At 43.3% G+C, this 26521-nt stretch overlaps 1 protein-coding gene across 1 annotated transcript in view; it reads left to right on the top strand.

Annotated features, from left to right (window-relative positions):
* mtus2a (microtubule associated tumor suppressor candidate 2a) overlaps positions 1–26521 on the top strand; it is a 229176-nt gene that overhangs the window by 114442 nt on the left and 88213 nt on the right. The window contains exon 4 of the mRNA XM_064971312.1: positions 3957–4181. Within this exon, the coding sequence (XP_064827384.1) occupies positions 3957–4181 (225 nt within the window). The remainder of the gene's footprint in view (positions 1–3956; positions 4182–26521) is intronic.

Below are 26521 nucleotides of genomic sequence, written 5' to 3'. Positions count from 1 at the left end.
AGACAACCCAGTATCTATATAAACCACTACTGTAGAGAACAGACAACCCAGGATCTATATAAACCACTACTGTAGAGAACAGACAACCCAGTATCTATATAAAACACTACTGTAGAGAACAGACAACCCAGTATCTATATAAACCACTACTGTAGAGAGCAGACAACCCAGTATCTATATAAACCACTACTGTAGAGAACAGACAACCCAGTATCTATATAAACCACTACTGTAGAGAACAGACAACCCAGTATCTATATAAACCACTACTGTAGAGAACAGACAACCCAGTATCTATATAAACCACTACTGTAGAGAACAGACAACCCAGTATCTATATAAACCACTACTGTAGAGAACAGACAACCCAGTATCTATATAAACCACTACTGTAGAGAACAGACAACCCAGTATCTATATAAACCACTACTGTAGAGAACAGACAACCCAGGATCTATATAAACCACTACTGTAGAGAACAGACAACCCAGGATCTATATAAACCACTACTGTAGAGAACAGACAACCCAGTATCTATATAAACCACTACTGTAGAGAACAGACAACCCAGTATCTATATAAACCACTACTGTAGAGAACAGACAACCCAGTATCTATATAAACCACTACTGTAGAGAACAGACAACCCAGTATCTATATAAACCACTACTGTAGAGAACAGACAACCCAGTATCTATATAAACCACTACTGTAGAGAACAGACAACCCAGTATCTATATAAACCACTACTGTAGAGAACAGACAACCCAGTATCTATATAAACCACTACTGTAGAGAACAGACAACCCAGTATCTATATAAACCACTACTGTAGAGAACAGACAACCCAGTATCTATATAAACCACTACTGTAGAGAACAGACAACCCAGTATCTATATAAACCACTACTGTAGAGAACAGACAACCCAGTATCTATATAAACCACTACTGTAGAGAACAGACAACCCAGTATCTATATAAACCACTACTGTAGAGAACAGACAACCCAGTATCTATATAAACCACTACTGTAGAGAACAGATAACCCAGTATCTATGTAAACCACTACTGTAGAGAACAGACAACCCAGTATCTATATAAACCACTACTGTAGAGAACAGACAACCCAGTATCTATATAAACCACTACTGTAGAGAACATACAACCCAGTATCTATATAAACCACTACTGTAGAGAACAGATAACCCAGTATCTATGTAAACCACTACTGTAGAGAACAGACAACCCAGTATCTATATAAACCACTACTGTAGAGAACAGACAACCCAGTATCTATATAAACCACTACTGTAGAGAACAGACAACCCAGTATCTATATAAACCACTACTGTAGAGAACCTAACATATAACCCAGTATCTATATAAACCACTACTGTAGAGAACCCAACAGACAACCCAGTATCTATATAAACCACTACTGTAGAGAACAGACAACCCAGTATCTATATAAACCACTACTGTAGAGAACAGACAACCCAGTATCTATATAAACCACTACTGTAGAGAACCCAACAGACAACCCAGTATCTATATAAACCACTACTGTAGAGAACAGACAACCCAGTATCTATATAAACCACTACTGTAGAGAACAGACAACCCAGTATCTATATAAACCACTACTGTAGAGAACAGACAACCCAGTATCTATATAAACCACTACTGTAGAGAACAGACAACCCAGTATCTATATAAACCACTACTGTAGAGAACAGACAACCCAGTATCTATATAAACCACTACTGTAGAGAACCTAACAGACAACCCAGTATCTATATAAACCACTACTGTAGAGAACAGACAACCCAGTATCTATATAAACCACTACTGTAGAGAACAGACAACCCAGTATCTATATAAACCACTACTGTAGAGAACAGACAACCCAGTATCTATATAAACCACTACTGTAGAGAACAGACAACCCAGTATCTATATAAACCACTACTGTAGAGAACAGACAACCCAGTATCTATATAAACCACTACTGTAGAGAACAGACAACCCAGTATCTATATAAACCACTACTGTAGAGAACAGACAACCCAGTATCTATATAAACCACTACTGTAGAGAACAGACAACCCAGTATCTATATAAACCACTACTGTAGAGAACAGACAACCCAGTATCTATATAAACCACTACTGTAGAGAACAGACAACCCAGTATCTATATAAACCACTACTGTAGAGAACAACAGACAACCCAGTATCTATATAAACCACTACTGTAGAGAACAGACAACCCAGTATCTATATAAACCACTACTGTAGAGAACAGACAACCCAGTATCTATATAAACCACTACTGTAGAGAACCTAACATATAACCCAGTATCTATATAAACCACTACTGTAGAGAACCCAACAGACAACCCAGTATCTATATAAACAGTATCTATATAAACCACTACTGTAGAGAACAGACAACCCAGTATCTATATAAACCACTACTGTAGAGAACAGACAACCCAGTATCTATATAAACCACTACTGTAGAGAACCCAACAGACAACCCAGTATCTATATAAACCACTACTGTAGAGAACAGACAACCCAGTATCTATATAAACCACTACTGTAGAGAACAGACAACCCAGTATCTATATAAACCACTACTGTAGAGAACAGACAACCCAGTATCTATATAAACCACTACTGTAGAGAACAGACAACCCAGTATCTATATAAACCACTACTGTAGAGAACAGACAACCCAGTATCTATATAAACCACTACTGTAGAGAACAGACAACCCAGTATCTATATAAACCACTACTGTAGAGAACAGACAACCCAGTATCTATATAAACCACTACTGTAGAGAACAGACAACCCAGTATCTATATAAACCACTACTGTAGAGAACAGACAACCCAGTATCTATATAAACCACTACTGTAGAGAACAGACAACCCAGTATCTATATAAACCACTACTGTAGAGAACAGACAACCCAGTATCTATATAAACCACTACTGTAGAGAACAGACAACCCAGTATCTATATAAACCACTACTGTAGAGAACAGACAACCCAGTATCTATATAAACCACTACTGTAGAGAACAGACAACCCAGTATCTATATAAACCACTACTGTAGAGAACCTAACAGACAACCCAGTATCTATATAAACCACTACTGTAGAGAACAGACAACCCAGTATCTATATAAACCACTACTGTAGAGAACAGACAACCCAGTATCTATATAAACCACTACTGTAGAGAACAGACAACCCAGTATCTATATAAACCACTACTGTAGAGAACAGACAACCCAGTATCTATATAAACCACTACTGTAGAGAACAGACAACCCAGTATCTATATAAACCACTACTGTAGAGAACAGACAACCCAGTATCTATATAAACCACTACTGTAGAGAACAGACAACCCAGTATCTATATAAACCACTACTGTAGAGAACAGACAACCCAGTATCTATATAAACCACTACTGTAGAGAACAGACAACCCAGTATCTATATAAACCACTACTGTAGAGAACAGACAACCCAGTATCTATATAAACCACTACTGTAGAGAACCTAACAGACAACCCAGTATCTATATAAACCACTACTGTAGAGAACAGACAACCCAGTATCTATATAAACCACTACTGTAGAGAACAGACAACCCAGTATCTATATAAACCACTACTGTAGAGAACCCAACAGACAACCCAGTATCTATATAAACCACTACTGTAGAGAACAGACAACCCAGTATCTATATAAACCACTACTGTAGAGAACCTGACAGACAACCCAGTATCTATATAAACCACTACTGTAGAGAACCTGACAGACAACCCAGTATCTATATAAACCACTACTGTAGAGAACCCAACAGAACACTTGGTTCATTAAATGTGATTCGTTTCCCAGACGACCTACAGTTTTCCCCTGCTCTACTCTCTCTAGGTGACCAGCAACGTCCGTCACCCACCCCAGCTCCGTCCCAGACCCCCAGGACTCTGCTCCCCAGCCAGTCAGCGCTGCGTGCTCCTGGGTTCAGCTCTGTGTGTCTCCCCTCTGGAGCCCCTGGAGCTGGACGTCTGGCTGCGTTCGGGTTCATACGGAGCTCCAGTGTCTCATCTGTGTCCTCTCTCCACTCTGTTGAGAGCTCCCCGTCAGACCCCTGTCGACGTGAGTACCTCATCTATGCAGCTATCTATCTATCTATCTATCTATCTATCTATCTATCTATCTATCTATCTATCTATCTATCTATCTATCTATCTATGTATCTATCTATCTATCTATCTATCTATCTATCTATCTATCTATCTATCTATCTATTTACATTTACATTTAAGTCATTTAGCAGACGCTCTTATCCAGAGCGACTTACAAATTGGTGAATTCACCTTCTGACATCCAGTGGAACAGCCACTTTACAATAGTGCATCTAAATCATTTAAGGGGGGGGGGGGGGGTGAGAAGGATTACTTTATCCTATCCTATCTATCTATCCTAACAGCATACAGTCTGACCCCTGTCTATGTGAGTAAATCTCTGTGTCTACATTTAAGTAATTTAACAGACTCTCTTATCCAGAGAGACTTACAGTAGTGAGTCATTTAACAGACTCTCTGATCCAGAGAGACTTACAGTAGTGAGTCATTTAACAGACTCTCTGATCCAGAGACACTTACAGTAGTGAGTCATTTAACAGACTCTCTTATCCAGAGAGACTTACAGTAGTGAGTCATTTAACAGACTCTCTTATCCAGAGAGACTTACAGTAGTGAGTCATTTAACAGACTCTCTGATTCAGAGAGACTTACAGTAGTGAGTCATTTAACAGACTCTCTGATCCAGAGAGACTTACAGTAGTGAGTCATTTAACAGACTCTCTGATCCAGAGACACTTACAGTAGTGAGTCATTTAACAGACTCTCTTATCCAGAGACATGTGGTCCCCAACGGGAAACGAGCTCATAACCCTGGCATTGCAAGCGACGTGCTCTACCAACTGAGCCACACAGGATATATCTCTCTATCATACCATCTCTCTATCCTTCCTGAGTCACACAGGATATATCTCTCTATCATTTCCAGTTACAGTGTAACTATTGTACTTTAACAGGCAAATCCTTTCTGTCTTTCTATCCCGCTGTTTCTTTCTCTTCACATTCTCTCTCTCCAAGTGTAATGTGATGTATTGAGTGTGTGCTTAAACAGGTAGTCACTGTGCCTCTTGACAGTAAAACCTCATAACAGGTAGTCACTGTGCCTCTTGACAGTAAAACCTCTTAACAGGTAGTCACTGTGCCTCTTGACAGTAAAACCTCTTAACAGGTAGTCACTGTGCCTCTTGACAGTAAAACCTCTTAACAGGTAGTCACTGTGTAAAACCTCTTGTAGTCAGTAAAACCTCTTAACAGGTAGTCACTGTGCCTCTTGACAGTAAAACCTCTTAACAGGTAGTCACTGTGCCTCTTGACAGTAAAACCTCTTAACAGGTAGTCACTGTTCCTCTTGACAGTAAAACCTCTTAACAGTCATTAACACTGTGGCGGCAGAGAGATAATCAAATGGTCTGACTGCATAGAGGTGATTGGGAAGAAGGGTCACAACAGGGGACCAGCGTGTGTGTGTGTGTGTGTGTGTGTGTGTGTGTGTGTGCGTGCGTGCGTGCGTGCGTGCGTGCTCGTGCGTGTGTGTGTGTGTGTGTGCGTGCGTGCGTGTGTGTGTTGGGGGAAAGGGGGTGCACCTGAGCTCCGTTAGCTACGACTAGTTAATCAAATCTTCCTCTTCCTGCTCAAGTTTTGTATGCCTTCTCAAACAGCTACAACTGTAGACTCATTCACACATCAAGGGGTGAGTGCGTGTTGTTGCATCCTATGACGGCGCCACGTTGAAAGTCACTGAGCTCTTCAGTAAGGACCATTCTACTGACAATGTTTGTCTAAGGAGATTGCATGGCTGTGTGCTCGATTTTATACACCTTTCAGGATCGGCTCTGGCTGAAATAGCCAAATCCACTCATTTGAAAAGGTGTCCACATACTTTTGTATATATAGTGTATTTTTTTGTTCGGAATGACAAGTAACGGGAAACAATTGGGAAACCAGGGCTGGTATTCATAGCTGACTTTGAAAGTAGTTATTAATTATTAAATAGCTATTTAGCTTTTAAAAATCATATCCAACAGTAATATCTAGAAATCCGGTGATTTAAAAAAGTGTCATTGTACGCTGATGATTCATGTTTTCTCAATCAATCAATCAATCAATCAATCAATCAATCAATCAATCACACGTATTTATCACATGTCCAAGGGCTCAGATCCTCAGAGTGAGAGAAAGAAAGAAAGAAAGACAGACAGACAGACAGACAGACAGACAGACAGACAGACAGACAGAAAGAAAGAAAAAAAATGAAAAAAAGAGAAAGAGAATTATTGACATTGACTCTGGTACCCCCTGTATACAGTCTCCACATTGACTCTGTACCGGTACCCCCTGTTAATAGCCTCCACATTGACTCTGTACCGGTACCCCCTGTTAATAGCCTCCACACTGACTCTGTACCGTAACACCCTGTATATAGCCTCCACATTGACTCTGTACCGTAACACCCTGTATATAGCCTCCACATTGACTCTGTACTGGTACCCCCTGTTTATAGCCTCCACATTGACTCTGTACCGTAACACCCTGTATATAGCCTCCACATTGACTCTGTACCGTAACACCCTGTATATAGTCTCCACATTGACTCTGTACTGGTACCCCTGTTTATAGCCTCCACAATGACTCTGTACCGTAACACCCTGTATACAGTCTCCACATTGACTCTGTACCGTAACACCCTGCATATAGTCTCCACATTGACTCTGTACCGTAACACCCTGTATATAGCCTCCACATTGACTCTGTACCATAACACCCTGTATATAGCCTCCACTATGACTCTGTACCGTAACACCCTGTATATAGTCTCCACATTGACTCTGTACCATAACACCCTGTATATAGTCTCCACTATGACTCAGTACCGTAACACCCTGTATATAGTCTCCACATTGACTCTGTACCATAACACCCTGTATATAGCCTCCACTATGACTCTGTACCGTAACACCCTGTATATAGTCTCCACATTGACTCTGTACCGTAACACCCTGTATATAGCCTCCACATTGACTCTGTACCGTAACACCCTGTATATAGTCTCGTTACTGTTATTTCATTATTGCTCCTTAATTATTTGTTATTGTACTGTTATTTGTTTGTTATTTTCTTCTGTAATTTTTAATGATTATAATTATTATAATTATTTTTTTACTTCAGTTTATTTTAGTAAATACTTTCTTAACACTTATTTTTCTTAAATCTGCATTGTTGGTTAAGGGCTGGTCAGTCAGCATTTCACTGTGAGGTCTATACCTGTTGGTTAAGGGCTGGTCAGTCAGCATTTCACTGTGAGGTCTATACCTGTTGGTTAAGGGCTGGTCAGTCAGCATTTCACTGTGAGGTCTATACCTGTCGGTTAAGGGCTGGTCAGTCAGCATTTCACTGTGAGGTCTATACCTGTTGGTTAAGGACTGGTCAGTCAGCATTTCACTGTGAGGTCTACACCTGTTGGTTAAGGGCTGGTCAGTCAGCATTTCACTGTGAGGTCTATACCTGTTGGTTAAGGGCTGGTCAGTCGGCATTTCACTGTGAGGTCTACACCTGTTGGTTAAGGGCTGGTCAGTCAGCATTTCACTGTGAGGTCTACACCTGTTGGTTAAGGACTGGTCAGTCGGCATTTCACTGTGAGGTTGTATTTGTATCACATGTGACAAATAAAAATTAGATTTGATTTGATGTCGTTTACCAATAACATGGTCTGACGGCGAAGTGGACATACTCAGTATTAATATCCCAAAAGAAAGACATTTTAGTAGAACGTTAACAAAAATAGATACGATCTTGCTACTGCTGTCGTTGTGGGACGATCACCCTGATGAATTCTATAGTCAAATCACAGTTTACTTATTTACACTACCCTAACTACACCCCTACCCTAACTACACCCCTACCCTAACTACACCCCTACCCTAACTACACCCCTACCCTAACTACACCCCTACCCTAACTACACCCCTACCCTAACTACACCCCTAACCTAACTACACCCCTACCCTAACTACACCCCTACCCTAACTACACCCCTACCCTAACTACACCCCTACCCTAACTACACCCCTACCCTAACTACACCCCTACCCTAACTACACCCCTACCCTAACTACGCCCCTACCCTAACTACACCCCTAACCTAACTACACCCCTACCCTAACTACGCCCCTACCCTAACTACACCCCTACCCTAACTACACCCCTACCTTAACTACACCCCTACCCTAACTACACCCCTACCCTAACTACACCCCTACCCTAACTACACCCCTACCCTAACTACACCCCTACCCTAACTACACCCCTACCTAACTACACCCCTACCTAACTACACCCCTACCCTAACTACACCCCTACCCTAACTACACCCTACCTTAACTACACCCCTACCTAACTACACCCCTACCTAACTACACCCCTACCTAACTACACCCCTACCTAACTACACCCCTACCCTAACTACACCCCTACCCTAACTACACCCCTAACTACCCCTACCCTAACTACGCCCCTACCCTAACTACGCCCCTACCCTAACTACGCCCCTACCCTAACTACGCCCCTACCTAACTACGCCCCTACCCTAACTACACCCCTACCCTAACTACACCCCTACCCTAACTACACCCCTACCCTAACTACACCCCTACCCTAACTACGCCCCTACCCTAACTACGCCCCTACCTTAACTACGCCCCTACCCTAACTACACCCCTACCCTAACTACACCCCTACCTAACTACACCCCTACCTAACTACGCCCCTACTCTAACTACGCCCCTACCCTAACTACGCCCCTACCTTAACTACGCCCCTACCCTAACTACACCCCTACCTTAACTACACCCCTACCCTAACTACACCCCTACCCTAACTACACCCCTACCCTAACTACACCCCTACCCTAACTACGCCCCTACCCTAACTACGCCCCTACCCTAACTACACCCCTACCCTAACTACACCCCTACCCTAACTACACCCCTACCCTAACTACACCCCTACCCTAACTACACCCCTACCCTAACTACACCCCTACCCTAACTACACCGAAAATGTTCCACTTTATTTGGAATGGGAAAACCATACTAAATTAAATGGGCCTATTTATATAATGAAAATGAATTCAGAGGGCTGAAATAATTAAATATTAAAGCATTAGACCACTAAAGGCATCAGTCGTACAAAAGTTAGACTTAAATCCGAACTGGTTCTCTAGCAGATTAGTAAAAAATGTCTCACCCCAATTATCCCACTATGTTTTTTTAAACAATCCATAGAAAGCTGGTTGCAATACCAGTTAAATCCAGCAGAAAAGACAGAACAGATATTACAACAAATATACTAATTGATAAAATTTTTAAAAAAAAAGTAGAACATGTTTTGGATTTTTTTTTAAATTGTATAATCTTTTTTGAATGATATCATAAATAAGACAGGGGAGTTATGATGTCACACAGACAGCTAAAACAAGTTTATGGCAATTAGAAATCCAAACTGGATGGTGTTAGGAGATAGATGGGAGGGGTTGAGTGGAGCTGGGACTGGATGGTGTAAGGAGATAGATGGGAGGGGTTGAGGGGAGCTGGGACTGGATGGTGTAAGGAGATAGATGGGAGGGGTTGAGTGGAGCTGAAGGATGGGACTGGATGGTGTTAGGAGATAGATGGGAGGGGTTGAGGGGAGCTGGGACTGGATGGTGTAAGGAGATAGATGGGAGGGGTTGAGTGGAGCTGAAGGATGGGACAGGATGGTGTTAGGAGATAGATGGGAGGGGTTGAGGGGAGCTGAAGGATGGGACTGGATGGTGTAAGGAGATAGATGGGAGGGGTTGAAGGGAGCAGGGACTGGATGGTGTAAGGAGATAGATGGGAGGGGTTGAGGGGAGCTGGGACTGGATGGTGTTAGGAGATAGATGGGAGGGGTTGAGGGGAGCTGAAGGATGGGACTGGATGGTGTTAGAAGATAGATGGGAGGGGTTGAGGGGAGCTGAAGGACTGGATGGTGTTAGGAGATAGATGGGAGGGGTTGAGGGGAGCTGAAGGACTGGATGGTGTTAGGAGATAGATGGTAGGGGTTGAGGGGAGCTGAAGGATGGGACTGGATGGTGTTAGGAGATAGATGGGAGGGGTTGAGGGGAGCTGAAGGACTGGATGGTGTTAGGAGATAGATGGGAGGGGTTGAGGGGAGCTGAAGGATGGGACTGGATGGTGTTAGGAGATAGATGGGAGGGGTTGAGGGGAGCTGAAGGACTGGACGGTGTTAGGAGATAGATGGTAGGGGTTGAGGGGAGCTGGGACTGGATGGCGTTAGGAGATAGATGGGAGGGGTTGAGGGGAGCTGGAGGATGGGACTGGATGGTGTTAGGAGATAGATGGGAGGGGTTGAGGGGAGCTGAAGGACTGGACGGTGTTAGGAGATAGATGGTAGGGGTTGAGGGGAGCTGAAGGATGGGACTGGATGGTGTTAGGAGATAGATGTGAGGGGAGCTGAAGGACTGGACGGTGTTCAGAGATAGATGGGAGGGGTTGAGGGGAGCTGAAGGACTGGACGGTGTACAGAGATAGATGGGAGGGGTTGAAGGGAGCTGGGACTGGATGGTGTTAGGAGATAGATGGGAGGGGTTGAGGGGAGCTGAAGGATGGGACTGGATGGTGTTAGGAGATAGATGGGGGGGGGTTGAGGGGAGCTGGGACTGGATGGTGTAAGGAGATAGATGGGAGGGGTTGAGGGGAGCTGGGACTGGATGGTGTTAGGAGATAGATGGGAGGGGTTGAGGGGAGCTGGGACTGGATGGTGTTAGGAGATAGATGGGAGGGGTTGAGGGGAACTGGGACTGGATGGTGTTTAGAAATAGATGGGAGGGGTTGAGGAGAGCTGAAGGATGGGACTGGATGGTGTTTAGAGATAGATGGGAGGGGTTGAGGGGAGCTGGGACTGGATGGTGTTAGGAGATAGATGGGAGGGGTTGAGTGGAGCTGAAGGATGGGACTGGATGGTGTTTAGAGATAGATGGGAGGGGTTGAGTGGAGCTGGGACTGGATGGTGTTAGGAGATAGATGGGAGGGGTTGAGTGGAGCTGAAGGATGGGACTGGATGGTGTTTAGAAATAGATGGGAGGGGTTGAGGGGAGCTGAAGGATGGGACTGGATGGTGTTAGGAGATAGATGGTAGGGGTTGAGGGGAGCTGGGACTGGATGGCGTTAGGAGATAGATGGGAGGGGTTGAGGGGAGCTGGGACTGGATGGCGTTAGGAGATAGATGGGAGGGGTTGAGGGGAGCTGAAGGATGGGACTGGATGGTGTAAGGAGATAGATGGGAGGGGTTGAGGGGAGCTGGGACTGGATGGTGTAAGGAGATAGATGGGAGGGGTTGAGGGGAGCTGAAGGATGGGACTGGATGGTGTAAGGAGATAGATGGGAGGGGTTGAGGGGAGCTGGGACTGGATGGCGTTAGGAGATAGATGGTAGGGGTTGAGGGGAGCTGAAGGACTGGATGGTGTAAGGAGATAGATGGGAGGGGTTGAGGGGAGCTGGGACTGGATGGTGTAAGGAGATAGATGGGAGGGGTTGAGGGGAGCTGGGACTGGATGGTGTAAGGAGATAGATGGTAGGGGTTGAGGGGAGCTGAAGGATGGGACTGGATGGTGTTAGGAGATAGATGGGAGGGGTTGGAAGAAACAAATATTTTTGTTTAAAAATACATTTTCAAAACATGTTTTGGGGGATTGGAAACGATGCAGACAATTACATTGATAGAATTCACAATCCATCTGCAATATTAAAGCTGTGTTTGTGTGTGTGTGTGTGTGTGTGTGTGTGTGTGTGTGTGTGTGTGTGTGTGTGTGTGTGTGTGTGTGTGTGTGTGTGTGTGTGTGTGTGTGTGTGTGTGTGTGTGTGTGTGTGTCTGTGTCTGTGTGCGTGCATGTGTGTGTCTGTGCGTGTGCGTGTGTGTGTGTGTGTGTGTGTGTGCGCGTCTCTGTTTTCTTAGTCCTCCATTCGTTATGGAGGGTTTAGGATTATGTTCTCAACCCCACCCACTAACAGTATATTTCAACATTTGAATATGTATCAGCTACTCAGACATATCCGATTATGTGAGACAGACATTTCTGAAAGGTTGTAAAGAACCTATTGAGCTACGATAGTGAAGAACCTATTGAGCTACGATAGTAAAGAACCTATTGGGCTACGATAGTAAAGAAACTATTGAGCTACGGTAGTAAAGAACCTATTGAGCTACGATAGTAAAGAACCTATTGGGCTACGATAGTAAAGAACCTATTGAGCTACGATAGTAAAGAACCTATTGAGCTACGATAGTAAAGAATCTATTGAGCTACGATAGTGAAGAACCTATTGAGCTACGATAGTAAAGAACCTATTGAGCTACGTAAAGAACCTATTGAGCTACGATAGTAAAGAACCTATAGTAAAGAACCTATTGAGCTACGATAGTAAAGAACCTATTGAGCTACGATAGTAAAGAACCGATAGTAAAGAACCTATTGAGCTACGATAGTAAAGAACCTATTGAGCTACGATAGTAAAGAACCTATTGAGCTACGATAGTAAAGAACCTATTGAGCTACGATAGTAAAGAACCTATTGAGCTACGATACTAAATAACCTATTGAGCTACGCTACTAAAGAACCTATTGGGCTACGATAGTAAAGAACCTATTGGGCTATGATAGTAAAGAACCTATTGAGCTACGATAGTAAAGAACTTATTGAGCTACGATAGTAAAGAACCTATTGTGCTACGATTGTAAAGAACCTATTGAGCTACGATAGTAAAGAACCTATTGAGCTACGATAGTAAAGAACCTATTGAGCTACGATAGTAAAGAACCTATTGAGCTATGATACTAAAGAAACTATTGAGCTACGATACTAAAGAACCTATTGAGCTACGATAGTAAAGAACCTATTGGGCTACGATAGTAAAGAACCTATTGAGCTACGATAGTAAAGAACCTATTGAGCTACGATAGTAAAGAACCTATTGAGCTACGATAGTAAAGAACCTATTGAGCTACGATAGTAAAGAACCTATTGAGCTACGATAGTAAAGAACCTATTGAGCTACGATAGTAAAGAACCTATTGAGCTACGATAGTAAAGAACCTATTGAGCTACGATAGTAAAGAACCTATTGAGCTACGATAGTAAAGAACCTATTGAGCTACGATAGTAAAGAACCTATTGAGCTACGATAGTAAAGAACCTATTGAGCTACGATAGTAAAGAACCTATTGAGCTACGATAGTAAAGAACCTATTGAGCTACGATAGTAAAGAGCCTACGAGCTACGATAGTAAAGAACCTATTGAGCTACGATAGTAAAGAACCTATTGAACCTATTACGATAGTAAAGAACCTATTGAGCTACGATAGTAAAGAACCTATTGAGCTACGATAGTAAAGAACCTATTGAGCTACGATAGTAAAGAACCTATTACGATAGTAAAGAACCTATTGAGCTACGATAGTAGTAAAGAACCTATTGAGCTACGATAGTAAAGAACCTATTGAGCTACGATAGTAAAGAACCTATTGAGCTACGATAGTAAAGAACCTATTGAGCTACGATAGTAAAGAACCTATTGAGCTACGATAGTAAAGAACCTATTGAGCTACGATAGTAAAGAACCTATTGAGCTACGATAGTAAAGAACCTATTGAGCTACGATAGTAAAGAACCTATTGAGCTACGATAGTAAAGAACCTATTGAGCTACGATAGTAAAGAACCTATTGATTAGTAAAGCGATAGTAAAGAACCTATTACGATAGTAAAGAACCTATTGAGCTACGATAGTAAAGAACCTATTGAGCTACGATAGTAAAGAACCTATTGAGCTACGATAGTAAAGAACCTATTGAGCTACGATAGTAAAGAACCTATTGAGCTACGATAGTAAAGAACCTATTAAAGAACCTATTACGATAGTAAAGAACCTATTGAGCTACGATAGTAAAGAACCTAAAGAACCTATTGAGCTACGATAGTAAAGAACCTATTGGGCTACGATAGTAAAGAACCTATTGAGCTACGATAGTAAAGAACCTATTGAGCTACGATAGTAAAGAACCTATTGGGCTACGATAGTAAAGAACCTATTGGGCTACGATAGTAAAGAACCTATTGAGCTACGATAGTAAAGAACTTATTGAGCTACGATAGTAAAGAACCTACGATAGTAAAGAACCTATTGAGCTACGATAGTAAAGAACCTATTGAGCTACGATAGTAAAGAACCTATTGAGCTACGATAGTAAAGAACCTATTGAGCTACGATAGTAAAGAACCTATTGAGCTACGATAGTAAAGAACCTATTGAGCTACGATAGTAAAGAACCTATTGAGCTACGATAGTAAAGAACCTATTGAGCTACGATAGTAAAGAACCTATTGAGCTACGATAGTAAAGAACCTATTGAGCTACGATAGTAAAGAACCTATTGAGCTACGATAGTAAAGAACCTATTGAGCTACGATAGTAAAGAACCTATTGAGCTACGATAGTAAAGAACCTATTGATAGTAAAGCTACGATAGTAAAGAACCTATTGAGCTACGATAGTAAAGAACCTATTGAGCTACGATAGTAAAGAACCTATTGAGCTACGATAGTAAAGAACCTATTGGGCTACGATAGTAAAGAACCTATTGAGCTACGATAGTAAAGAACTTATTGAGCTACGATAGTAAAGAACCTATTGTGCTATGATTGTAAAGAACCTATTGAGCTACGATAGTAAAGAACCTATTGAGCTACGATAGTAAAGAACCTATTGAGCTACGATAGTAAAGAACCTATTGTAAAGAACCTATTGAGCTACGATAGTAAAGAACTATTGAGCTATTGTAAAGAACCTACGATAGTAAAGAACCTATTGAGCTACGATAGTAAAGAACCTATTGAGCTACGATAGTAAAGAACCTATTAGTACGATAGTAAAGAACCTATTGAGCTACGATAGTAAAGAACCTATTGAGCTACGATAGTAAAGAACCTATTGAGCTACGATAGTAAAGAACCTATTGAGCTACGATAGTAAAGAACCTATTGAGCTACGATAGTAAAGAACCTATTGAGCTACGATAGTAAAGAACCTATTGAGCTACGATAGTAAAGAACCTATTGAGCTACGATAGTAAAGAACCTATTGAGCTACGATAGTAAAGAACCTATTGAGCTACGATAGTAAAGAACCTATTGAGCTACGATAGTAAAGAACCTATTGAGCTACGATAGTAAAGAACCTATTGAGCTACGATAGTAAAGAACCTATTGAGCTACGATAGTAAAGAACCTATTGAGCTACGATAGTAAAGAACCTATTGAGCTACGATAGTGAAGAACCTATTGAGAACCTATTACGATAGTAAAGAACCTATTGAGCTACGATAGTGAAGAACCTATTGAGCTACGATAGTAAAGAACCTATTGAGCTACGATAGTAAAGAACCTATTGAGCTACGATAGTAAAGAACCTATTGAGCTACGATAGTAAAGAACCTATTGAGCTACGATAGGTCTCCACTCTTAGGGGGGAAAAAAATGTTAAACCTAAAAAACCTATTGGAACCATTTTTCTAAGAGTTGTGTCTATAGAAAACACTGTCATTTGCTATCCAATCACTGTATAGCGAAATAGGGAAGGGATAGGGCTCTATCCAATCACTGTATAGAGAAATAGGGAAGGGATAGGGCTCTATCCAATCACTGAATAGGGAATAGGGAAGGGATAGGGCTCTATCCAATCACTGAATAGGGAATAGGGAAGGGATAGGGCTCTATCCAATCACTGAATAGGAAATAGGGAAGGGATAGTGCTCTATCCAATCACTGAATAGGAAATAGGGAAGGGATAGGGCTCTATCCAATCAGTGTATAGAGAAATAGGGAAGGGATAGGGCTCTATCCAATCACTGAATAGGAAATAGGGAAGGGATAGGGCTCTATCCAATCACTGAATAGGGAAAGGGATAGGGAATAGGGAAGGGATAGGGCTCTATCCAATCACTGAATAGGAAATAGGGAAGGGATAGTGCTCTATCCAATCACTGAATAGGAAATAGGGAAGGGATAGGGCTCTATCCAATCAGTGTATAGAGAAATAGGGAAGGGATAGGGCTCTATCCAATCACTGAATAGGAAATAGGGAAGGGATAGGGCTCTATCCAATCACTGAATAGGGAAAGGGATAGGGAATAGGGAAGGGATAGGGCTCTATCCAATCACTGAATAGGAAATAGGGAAGGGATAGTGCTCTATCCAATCACTGAATAGAAATAGGGAAGGGATAGGGCTCTATCCAATCACTGAATAGGAAATAGGGAAGGGATAGTGCTCTATCCAATCACTGAATAGAAATAGGGAAGGGATAGGGCTCTATCCAATCAGTGTATAGAGAAATAGGGAAGGGATAGGGCTCTATCCAATCACTGAATAGGAAATAGGGAAGGGATAGGGCTCTATCCAATCAGTGTATAGAGAAATAGGGAAGGGATAGGGCTCTATCCAATCACTGTATAGGGAAAGGGATAGGGAATAGGGAAGGGATAGGGCTCTATCCAATCACTGAATAGGGAAAGGGATAGGGAATAGGGAAGGGATAGGGCTCTATCCAATCACTGAATAGGGAAAGGGATAGGGAATAGGGAAGGGATAGGGCTCTATCCAATCACTGAATAGGGAATAGGGAAGGGATAGGGCTCTATCCAATCACTGAATAGGAAATAGGGAAGGGATAGTGCTCTATCCAATCACTGAATAGGAAATAGGGAAGGGATAGGGCTCTATCCAATCACTGAATAGGGAATAGGGAAGGGATAGGGCTCTATCCAATCACTGTATAGGGAATAGGGAAGGGATAGGGCTCTATCCAATCACTGAATAGGGAATAGGGAAGGGATAGGGCTCTATCCAATCACTGAATAGGGAGCCAGCCCTCACACAGACGATGTACCAGTACACCCCCTGAACAGAACAAATCAAATCAAATGTATTTATAAAGCCCTTCTTACATCAGCTGATATCTCAAAGTGCTGTACAGAAACCCAGCCTAAAACCCCAAACAGCAAGTAATGCAGGTGTAGAAGCACGGTGGCTCGGAACAACTCCCTAGAAAGGCCAAAACCTAGGAAGAAACCTAGAGAGGAACCAGGCTATGTGGGGTGGCCAGTCCTCTTCTGGCTGTGCCGGGTGGAGATTATAACAGAACATGGCCAAGATGTTCAAATGTTCATAAATGACCAGCATTGTCAAATAATAATAATCACAGTAGTTGTCGAAGGTGCAGCAAGTCAGCACCAGTAAATGTCAGTTGGCTTTTCATAGCCGATCATTAAGAGTAAAAAATAGCAGGTCTGGGACAGGTAGCAGTCCGGTGAACAGGTCAGGATTCCATAGCCGCAGGCAGAACAGTTGAAACTGGAGCAGCAGCACGGCCAGGTGGACTGGGGACAGCAAGGAGTCATCATTCCAGGTAGTCCTGAGGCATGGTCCTAGGGTTCAGGTCCTCTGAGAGAAAGAGAGAATTAGAGAGAGCATAATTAAATTCACACAGGACACCGGATAGGACAGGAGAAGTACTCCAGATATAACAGACTGACCCTAGCCCCCCGACACATAAACTACTGCAGCATAAATACTGGAGGCTAAGACAGAAACACTAGTCTATCTCTTTTTTCTGTAGTGAGACAGCTTTATGTACCAGTACAGCCCCTGGACAGGACACAAGTCTATCTCCTGTTTCTGTAGTGTGAGACAGCTTGATGTACCAGGACACCCCCTGGACAGGACACTAGTCTATCTCCTGTTTCTGTGTGAGACAGCTTGATGTACCAGGACACCCCCTGGACAGGACACTAGTCTTTCTCCTGTTTCTGTAGTGAGATAGCTTGATGTACCAGGACACCCCCTGGACAGGACACTAGTCTATCTCCTGTTTCTGTAGTGTGAGACAGCTTGATGTACCAGTACACCCCCTGGACAGGACACTAGTCTATCTCCTGTTTCTGTAGTGAGACAGCTTGATGTACCAGGACACCCCCTGGACAGGACACTAGTCTATCTTCTGTTTCTGTAGTGAGACAGCTTGATGTACCAGGACACCTCCTGGACAGGACACTAGTCTATCTCCTGTTTCTGTAGTGTGAGACAGCTTGATGTACCAGTACACCCCCTGGACAGGACACTAGTCTATCTCCTGTTTCTGTAGTGAGACAGCTTGATGTACCAGGACACCCCCTGGACAGGACACTAGTCTATCTGCTCTTTTTGTCGTGAGACAGCTTGATGTAGCAGGACACCCCCTGGACAGGACACTAGTCTATCTCCTCTTTCTGTCATGAGACAGCTTGATGTACCAGTACACCCCCTGGACAGGACACTAGTCTTTCTCCTGTTTCTGTAGTGTGAGACAGCTTGATGTACCAGTACACCCCCTGGACAGGACACTAGTCTATCTCCTGGTTCTGTAGTGTGAGACAGCTTGATGTACCAGTACACCCCCTGGACAGGACACTAGTCTTTCTCCTGTTTCTGTAGTGAGACAGCTTGATGTACCAGTACACCCCCTGGACAGGACACTAGTCTATCTCCTGTTTCTGTAGTGTGAGACAGCTTGATGTACCAGGACACCCCCTGGACAGGACACTAGTCTATCTCCTGTTTCTGTAGGGAGACAGCTTGATGTACCAGGACACCCCTGGACAGGACACTAGTCTATCTCCTGTTTCTGTAGGGAGACAGCTTGATGTACCAGGACACTAGTCTATCTCCTGTTTCTGTAGTGAGACAGCTTGATGTACCAGGACACCCCCTGGACAGGACACAAGTCTATCTCCTGTTTCTGTGGTGTGAGACAGCTTGATGTACAGGACACCCCCTGGACAGGACACTAGTCTATCTCCTGTTTCTGTAGGGAGACAGCTTGATGTACCAGGACACCCCTGGACAGGACACTAGTCTATCTCCTGTTTCTGTAGGGAGACAGCTTGATGTACCAGGACACTAGTCTATCTCCTGTTTCTGTAGGGAGACAGCTTGATGTACCAGTACACCCCCTGGACAGGACACTAGTCTATCTCCTGTTTCTGTAGTGAGACAGCTTGATGTACCAGGACACCCCCTGGACAGGACACTAGTCTATCTCCTGTTTCTGTAGGGAGACAGCTTGATGTACCAGGACACCCCTGGACAGGACACTAGTCTATCTCCTGTTTCTGTAGGGAGACAGCTTGATGTACCAGGACACCCCCTGGACAGGACACTAGTCTATCTCCTGTTTCTGTGGTGTGAGACAGCTTGATGTACCAGGACACCCCCTGGACAGGACACTAGTCTATCTCCTGTTTCTGTAGTGTGAGACAGCTTGATGTACCAGTACACCCCCTGGACAGGACACAAGTCTATCTCCTGTTTCTGTAGTGAGACAGCTTGATGTACCAGTACACCCCCTGGACAGGACACTAGTCTTTCTCCTGTTTCTGTGGTGTGAGACAGCTTGATGTACCAGGACACCCCCTGGACAGGACACTAGTCTATCTCCTGTTTCTGTAGTGAGACAGCTTGATGTACCAGTACACCCCCTGGACAGGATACTAGTCTATCTCCTGTTGCTGTAGTGAGACAGCTTGATGGACCAGTACACCCCCTGGACAGGACACTAGTCTATCTCCTCTTTCTGTCATGAGACAGCTTGATGTACCAGGACACCCCCTGGACAGGACACTAGTCTATCTCCTGTTTCTGTAGGGAGACAGCTTGATGTACCAGGGCACCCTCTGGACAGGACACTAGTATATCTCCTGTTTCTGTGGTGTGAGACAGCTTGATGTACCAGGACACCCCCTGGACAGGACACTAGTCTATCTCCTGTTTCTGTAGGGAGACAGCTTGATGTACCAGGACACCCCCTGGACAGGACACTAGTCTATCTCCTGTTTCTGTAGTGAGGCAACTTGATGTACCAGGACACCCCCTGGACAGGACACTAGTCTATCTCCTGTTTCTGTAGTGAGACAGCTTGATGTACCAGGACACCCCCTGGACAGGACACTAGTCTATCTCCTGTTGCTGTAGTGAGACAGCTTGATGGACCAGTACACCCCCTGGACAGGACACTAGTCTATCTCCTCTTTCTGTCATGAGACAGCTTGATGTACCAGGACACCCCCTGGACAGGACACTAGTCTATCTCCTGTTTCTGTGGTGTGAGACAGCTTGATGTACCAGGACACCCCCTGGACAGGACACTAGTCTATCTCCTGTTTCTGTAGGGAGACAGCTTGATGTACAGGACACCCCCTGGACAGGACACTAGTCTATCTCCTGTTTCTGTAGGGAGACAGCTTGATGTACCAGGACACCCCCTGGACAGGACACTAGTCTATCTCCTGTTTCTGTGGTGTGAGACAGCTTGATGTACCAGTACACCCCCTGGACAGGACACTAGTCTATCTCCTGTTTCTGTAGTGTGAGACAGCTTGATGTACCAGGACACCCCCTGGACAGGACACTAGTCTATCTCCTGTTTCTGTAGGGAGACAGCTTGATGTACCAGGACACCCCCTGGACAGGACACTAGTCTATCTCCTGTTTCTGTAGGGAGACAGCTTGATGTACCAGGACACCCCCTGGACAGGACACTAGTCTTTCTCCTGTTTCTGTAGTTTGAGACAGCTTGATGTACCAGTACACCCCCCTGGACAGGACACTAGTCTTTCTCCTGTTTCTGTAGTTTGAGACAGCTTGATGTACCAGGACACCCCCTGGACAGGACAGTAGTCTATCTCCTGTTTCTGTAGTGTGAGACAGCTTGATGTACCAGTACACCCCCCTGGACAGGACACTAGTCTTTCTCCTGTTTCTGTAGTTTGAGACAGCTTGATGTACCAGTACACCCCCCTGGACAGGACACTAGTCTTTCTCCTGTTTCTGTAGTGAGACAGCTTGATGTACCAGGACACCCCCTGGACAGGACACTAGTCTTTCTCCTGTTTCTGTAGTGAGACAGCTTGATGTACCAGGACACCCCCTGGACAGGACACTAGTCTATCTCCTGTTTTTGTAGGGAGACAGCTTGATGTACCAGTACACCCCCTGGACAGGACACTAGTCTGTCTCTTGCTTCTGTAGTGTGAGACAGCTTGATGTACCAGTACACCCCCTGGACAGGACACTAGTCTGTCTCTTGCTTCTGTAGTGTGAGACAGCTTGATGTACCAGTACACCCCCTGGACAGGACACTAGTCTATCTCCTGTTTCTGATGTACCAGTACAGCCCCTGGACAGGACACTAGTCTATCTCCTGTTTCTGTGGTGTGAGACAGCTTGATGTACCAGTACACCCCCTGGACAGGACACTAGTCTTTCTCCTGTTGCTGTAGTGTGAGACAGCTTGATGTACCAGGACACCCCCTGGACAGGACACTAGTCTATCTCCTGTTTCTGTGGTGTGAGACAGCTTGATGTACCAGTACACCCCCTGGACAGGACACTAGTCTATCGCAGGTTCTCACCCCCAATCGCTCTCCTTAATGCTGAGTATCAACAATGACCTTCACAGGGTGCTGAAAGTGCACGGTGATGAGCTTGATGCTCCTTTCCAATAAATATCGAGGGTCTTAGTCTGATGACATGATCTTCGATGTTTGGAACTTCTCTGTTCCTATGCATGCCTATCCTCCATAGGGATATCAACCAGATCCCTTTTTCTATGGCTTCCCTAAGTTGTCAACAGTCTTTAGACATAGTTTCAGGCTTTTATTTTGAAAAATGAGCGTGAAGGATCACATTGCGTAAGTGGATAGGTGGGGGCTCTCAGAGTGAGTTTTGTGTAATTGAGTAAAGCCGCCATTATCCCGCTGTTATGGAAAAATCTACACACTCAGTTGATATATTATTGAATATACAGTGCCTTGCGAAAGTATTCGGCCCCCTTGAAGTTTGCAACCTTTTGCCACATTTCAGGCTTCAAACATAAAGATATAAAACTGTATTTTTTTGTGAAGAATCAACAACAAGTGGGACACAATCATGAAGTGGAACGACATTTATTGGATATTTCAAACTTTTTTTAACTGTCTGTCTGTCTGTCTGTCTGTCTGTCTGTGTGTGAGTTTCTATATCACTTATATACAGTGGGGAGAACAAGTATTTGATACACTGCCGATTTTGCAGGTTTTCCTACTTACAAAGCATGTAGAGGTCTGTAATTTCTATCATAGGTACACTTCAACTGTGAGAGACGGAATCTAAAACAAAAATCCAGAAAATCGTTGTATGATTTTTAAGTATTTAATTAGCATTTTATTGCATGACATAAGTATTTGATACATCAGAAAAGCAGAACTTAATATTTGGTACAGAAGTTAGCGATGATGCTAATGACAACCATCTTCTGCTAGATGGAAAGGCTTTCCGAAAAAACCTTCTCAGTTCAATGTGAACTACAAAGTAGCCTGTGATCAACCTGGCAGGATGCTGTCATGATTATATCAATGGCGATTTATTTTGAAAACTCTGCAATCACGTGCGGCATAGAAACAGCTCTAACCAAACAAGTCTTGCTGGAACTTGATTTAAAGGCACTGGAACTTGATTTAAAGGCTATCTACACCACACATTTGTCCCAGTTTCAAAGATGGTTTCTTGATGTGGTTTAAGAATTGTTGATTTTCTATATATAAAAAAGGTGTGATTTTGAAACATCAGAAACCTGGAAAAACAAATCGTAAAAAAACGAAATTTGGGAATAAAATAGATTTTACAGGGCCCTACGTTTGGTGCCTGTGACGTTCCGGGAGATTAGATCAAGATTTATGATCGAAGGAGATCCACAGTTGACTTTGTAATGGTGTTACTGTATGATGTTAGATCTGAGGTGAGTTCAACAAGGATTCTGTATAATGTTAGATCTGAGGTGAGTTCAACAAGGATTCTGTATAATGTTAGATCTGAGGTGAGTTCAACAAGGATTCTGTATAATGTTAGATCTGAGGTGAGTTCAACAAGGATTCTGTATAATGTTAGATCTGAGGTGAGTTCAACAAGGATTCTGTATAATGTTAGATCTGAGGTGAGTTCAACAAGGATTCTGTATAATGTTAGATCTGAGGTGAGTTCAACAAGGATTCTGTATAATGTTAGATCTGAGGTGAGTTCAACAAGGATTCTGTATAATGTTAGATCGGAGGTGAGTTCAACAAGGATTCTGTATAATGTTAGATCGGAGGTGAGTTCAACAAGGATTCTGTATAATGTTAGATCTGAGGTGAGTTCAACAAGGATTCTGTATAATGTTAGATCGGAGGTGAGTTCAACAAGGATTCTGTATAATGTTAGATCTGAGGTGAGTTCAACAAGGATTCTGTATAATGTTAGATCGGAGGTGAGTTCAACAAGGATTCTGTATAATGTTAGATCGGAGGTGAGTTCAACAAGGATTCTGTATAATGTTTGATCGGAGGTGAGTTCAACAAGGATTCTGTATAATGTTAGATCTGAGGTGAGTTCAACAAGGATTCTGTATAATGTTAGATCGGAGGTGAGTTCAACAAGGATTCTGTATGTGGTGAACACTTTCAGTTAACCCTAAAAAATAACTTCAACAAGGGTCATTTAAAAAAAAAACATTAGAAATGAAGGTGAATTTACACTTTCTGTCAAACAGGGCTTTGCATTTGAACCTTTTGCAACACATTACATTCTCCCAAATAAATATATATTTCAACATTTTCACACATTTATAGTCAAATTTGATGTTTTTGTGTTTCATGTTTTTTTTTTATAGATATTTTGATCATTTTCACCCATATGAACATTTGTCTGTTATTCATTCAACTTGGTGTTTTTCTGAATCTATAGGCTGAGAAATTAGCGATTTAGCTAATCTGACGTACCAGTACAACCTACAATGGCCTCCTGTATGGGACTATAATTGATATGGGCTCCAGTATGGGAATATAATTGATATGGTTTCAGGTGAATGGAATGGAATTCAATGGAATTGTATAGAATGGACTTGAGTCAAATTTAATGGAATTGAATGGAATTGAATGGAATGGACTTGAGTCAAATTGAATGGAATGGAAGCTAATTAATTTAATTGAATGGAATTGAATTGAATGGATTTGAATTGAAAGGAATATAATTGCATTTCATTGAATCAGATACTAACCCAGTGTTACCTTTCCTCTGATTCACTGATTATATCTCCTTGACTGTGAAAGCTGCTGACTGCATCCTAGACACACACACACACACACACACACACACACACACACACACACACACACACACACACACACACACACACACACACACACACACACACACACACACACACACACACACACGCCCGCTGAATGCCTCCTTGGCGCTGGGCTGCATGTGTTTTTCATGTGACCTAGATAGGCTTTGCTACCTCTCTTCCCCTAGTTACAGTTGACGTACACACACACGCACACACACACACGCACGCACGCACGCACGCACGCACGCACGCACGCACGCACACACACACACACACACACACACACACACACACACACACACACACACACACACACACACACACACACACAGCTCTCTCTCTCTCTGATCTGCACACGTCAGCATCCCCATGTTACATCATCACTCCTCTCATCCATCCTTCCTCTCATCATCACATCCTCTTCTATGTTTGTTCATCCAGTCACTGGGCAAGACAGGGATCCCTGAACACCCAATCTAGAGAAAGAGAGGGGGTGGGGGAGACGTCCCTAAGCATCCAATCCCCACCTTCATGTGTATCGGGAATAAGAGTCACAGATGTCCTTGATAAAGAGAGAGAAAGAAATAGAGAGAGAGAGGGAAGGGGAGACAGAGGGAGGGAGGAGAGAGAGGAGGGGAATGAGGGATTAGGGGGAAATATGGGGTGGGAGCAAGAGAGAGAAAGGGGAATAGTGGGAATGAGAGAGAGCAAGAGAGAGACAGAGAGAGACAGAGAGAGAGAGGCAGAGAGAGACAGAGACAGAGAGACAGAGACAGAGAGACAGAGAGAGAGACAGATTCCATCTAGACACCCAAGAGTTATCTATCCGTAACAGGGATGCAGCTTAAGCCCAACCCTCTTCAACATATATATCAACCAATTGGTGAGGGCACTAGAACAGTCTGCAGCACCCGGCCTCACCCTACTAGAATCTGGAGTCAAACATCTACTGTTTTCTGATGATCTGGTGCTTCTGTCACCAACCAAGGAGGGCCTGCAGCAGCACCTAGATCTTATGCACAGATTCTGTCAGACCTGGGCCCTGACAGTAAATCTCAGTAAGACCAAAATAATGGTGTTCAAAAAAGGTCCAGTCGCCAGGACCACAAATACAAATTCCATCTAGACACCGTTGCCCTCGAGCACACAAAAAACTATACATACCTTGGCCTAAACGTCAGCGCCACAGGTAACTCCCACAAAGCTGTGAACCATCTGAGAGACAAGGCAAGAAGGGCATTAAAAGGAACATCAAATTTGACATACAGTTGAAGGTGGAGGTTTACATACACCTTAGCCAACTAGATTTATGGATGGTTTATCACCATTCCTTACATTTAATCCTCGTAAAAATTCCCTGTTTTAGGACAGTTAGGATCACCGCTTTATTTTAAGAATGTGAAATGGCAGAATAATAGCAGAGAGAATGATTTATTTCAGCTTTTATTTCTTTCATCACATTCCCAGTGGGTCAGAAGTTAACATACACTCAATTAGTATTTGGTAGCATTGCCTTTAAATTATTTAACTTGGGTCAAATGTTTCGGGTTGCCTTCCACAAGCTTCCCACAATAAGTTGGGTGGATTTGGGGCCATTCCTCCTGACAGAGCTTGTGTAACTGAGTCAGGTTTGTAGGCCTCCTTGCTCGCACACACTTTTTCAGTTCTGCCCACAAATTTTCTATAGGATTGAGGTCAGGGCTTTGTGATGGCCACTCCAATACCTTGACTTTGTTGTCCTTAAGCCATTTTGCCACAACTTTGGAAGTATGCCTGGGGTCATTGTCCATTTGGAAGACCCATTTGTGACCAAGCTTTAACTTCCTGACTGATGTCTTGAGATGTTGCTTCCAGATATCCCCATAATTTTCACTTCCTCATCATGACCATCTATTTTGTAAAGTGCACCAGTCCCTCCTGCAGCAAAGCACCCCCACAACATGATGCTGCCACCCCCGTGCTACCCAGTTGGGATGGTGTTCTTTGGCTTGCAAACATCCCCCTTTTCCCTCCAAACATAACATTTACACATTTACATTAAGTCATTTGGCAGACGCTCTTATCCAGAGCGACTTACAAATT

This window comes from Oncorhynchus masou, chromosome 8, assembly GCF_036934945.1.
Source record: "Oncorhynchus masou masou isolate Uvic2021 chromosome 8, UVic_Omas_1.1, whole genome shotgun sequence".
NCBI lineage: Eukaryota > Metazoa > Chordata > Actinopteri > Salmoniformes > Salmonidae > Oncorhynchus > Oncorhynchus masou.
This window is presented reverse-complemented; position numbering and strand designations above follow the sequence as displayed.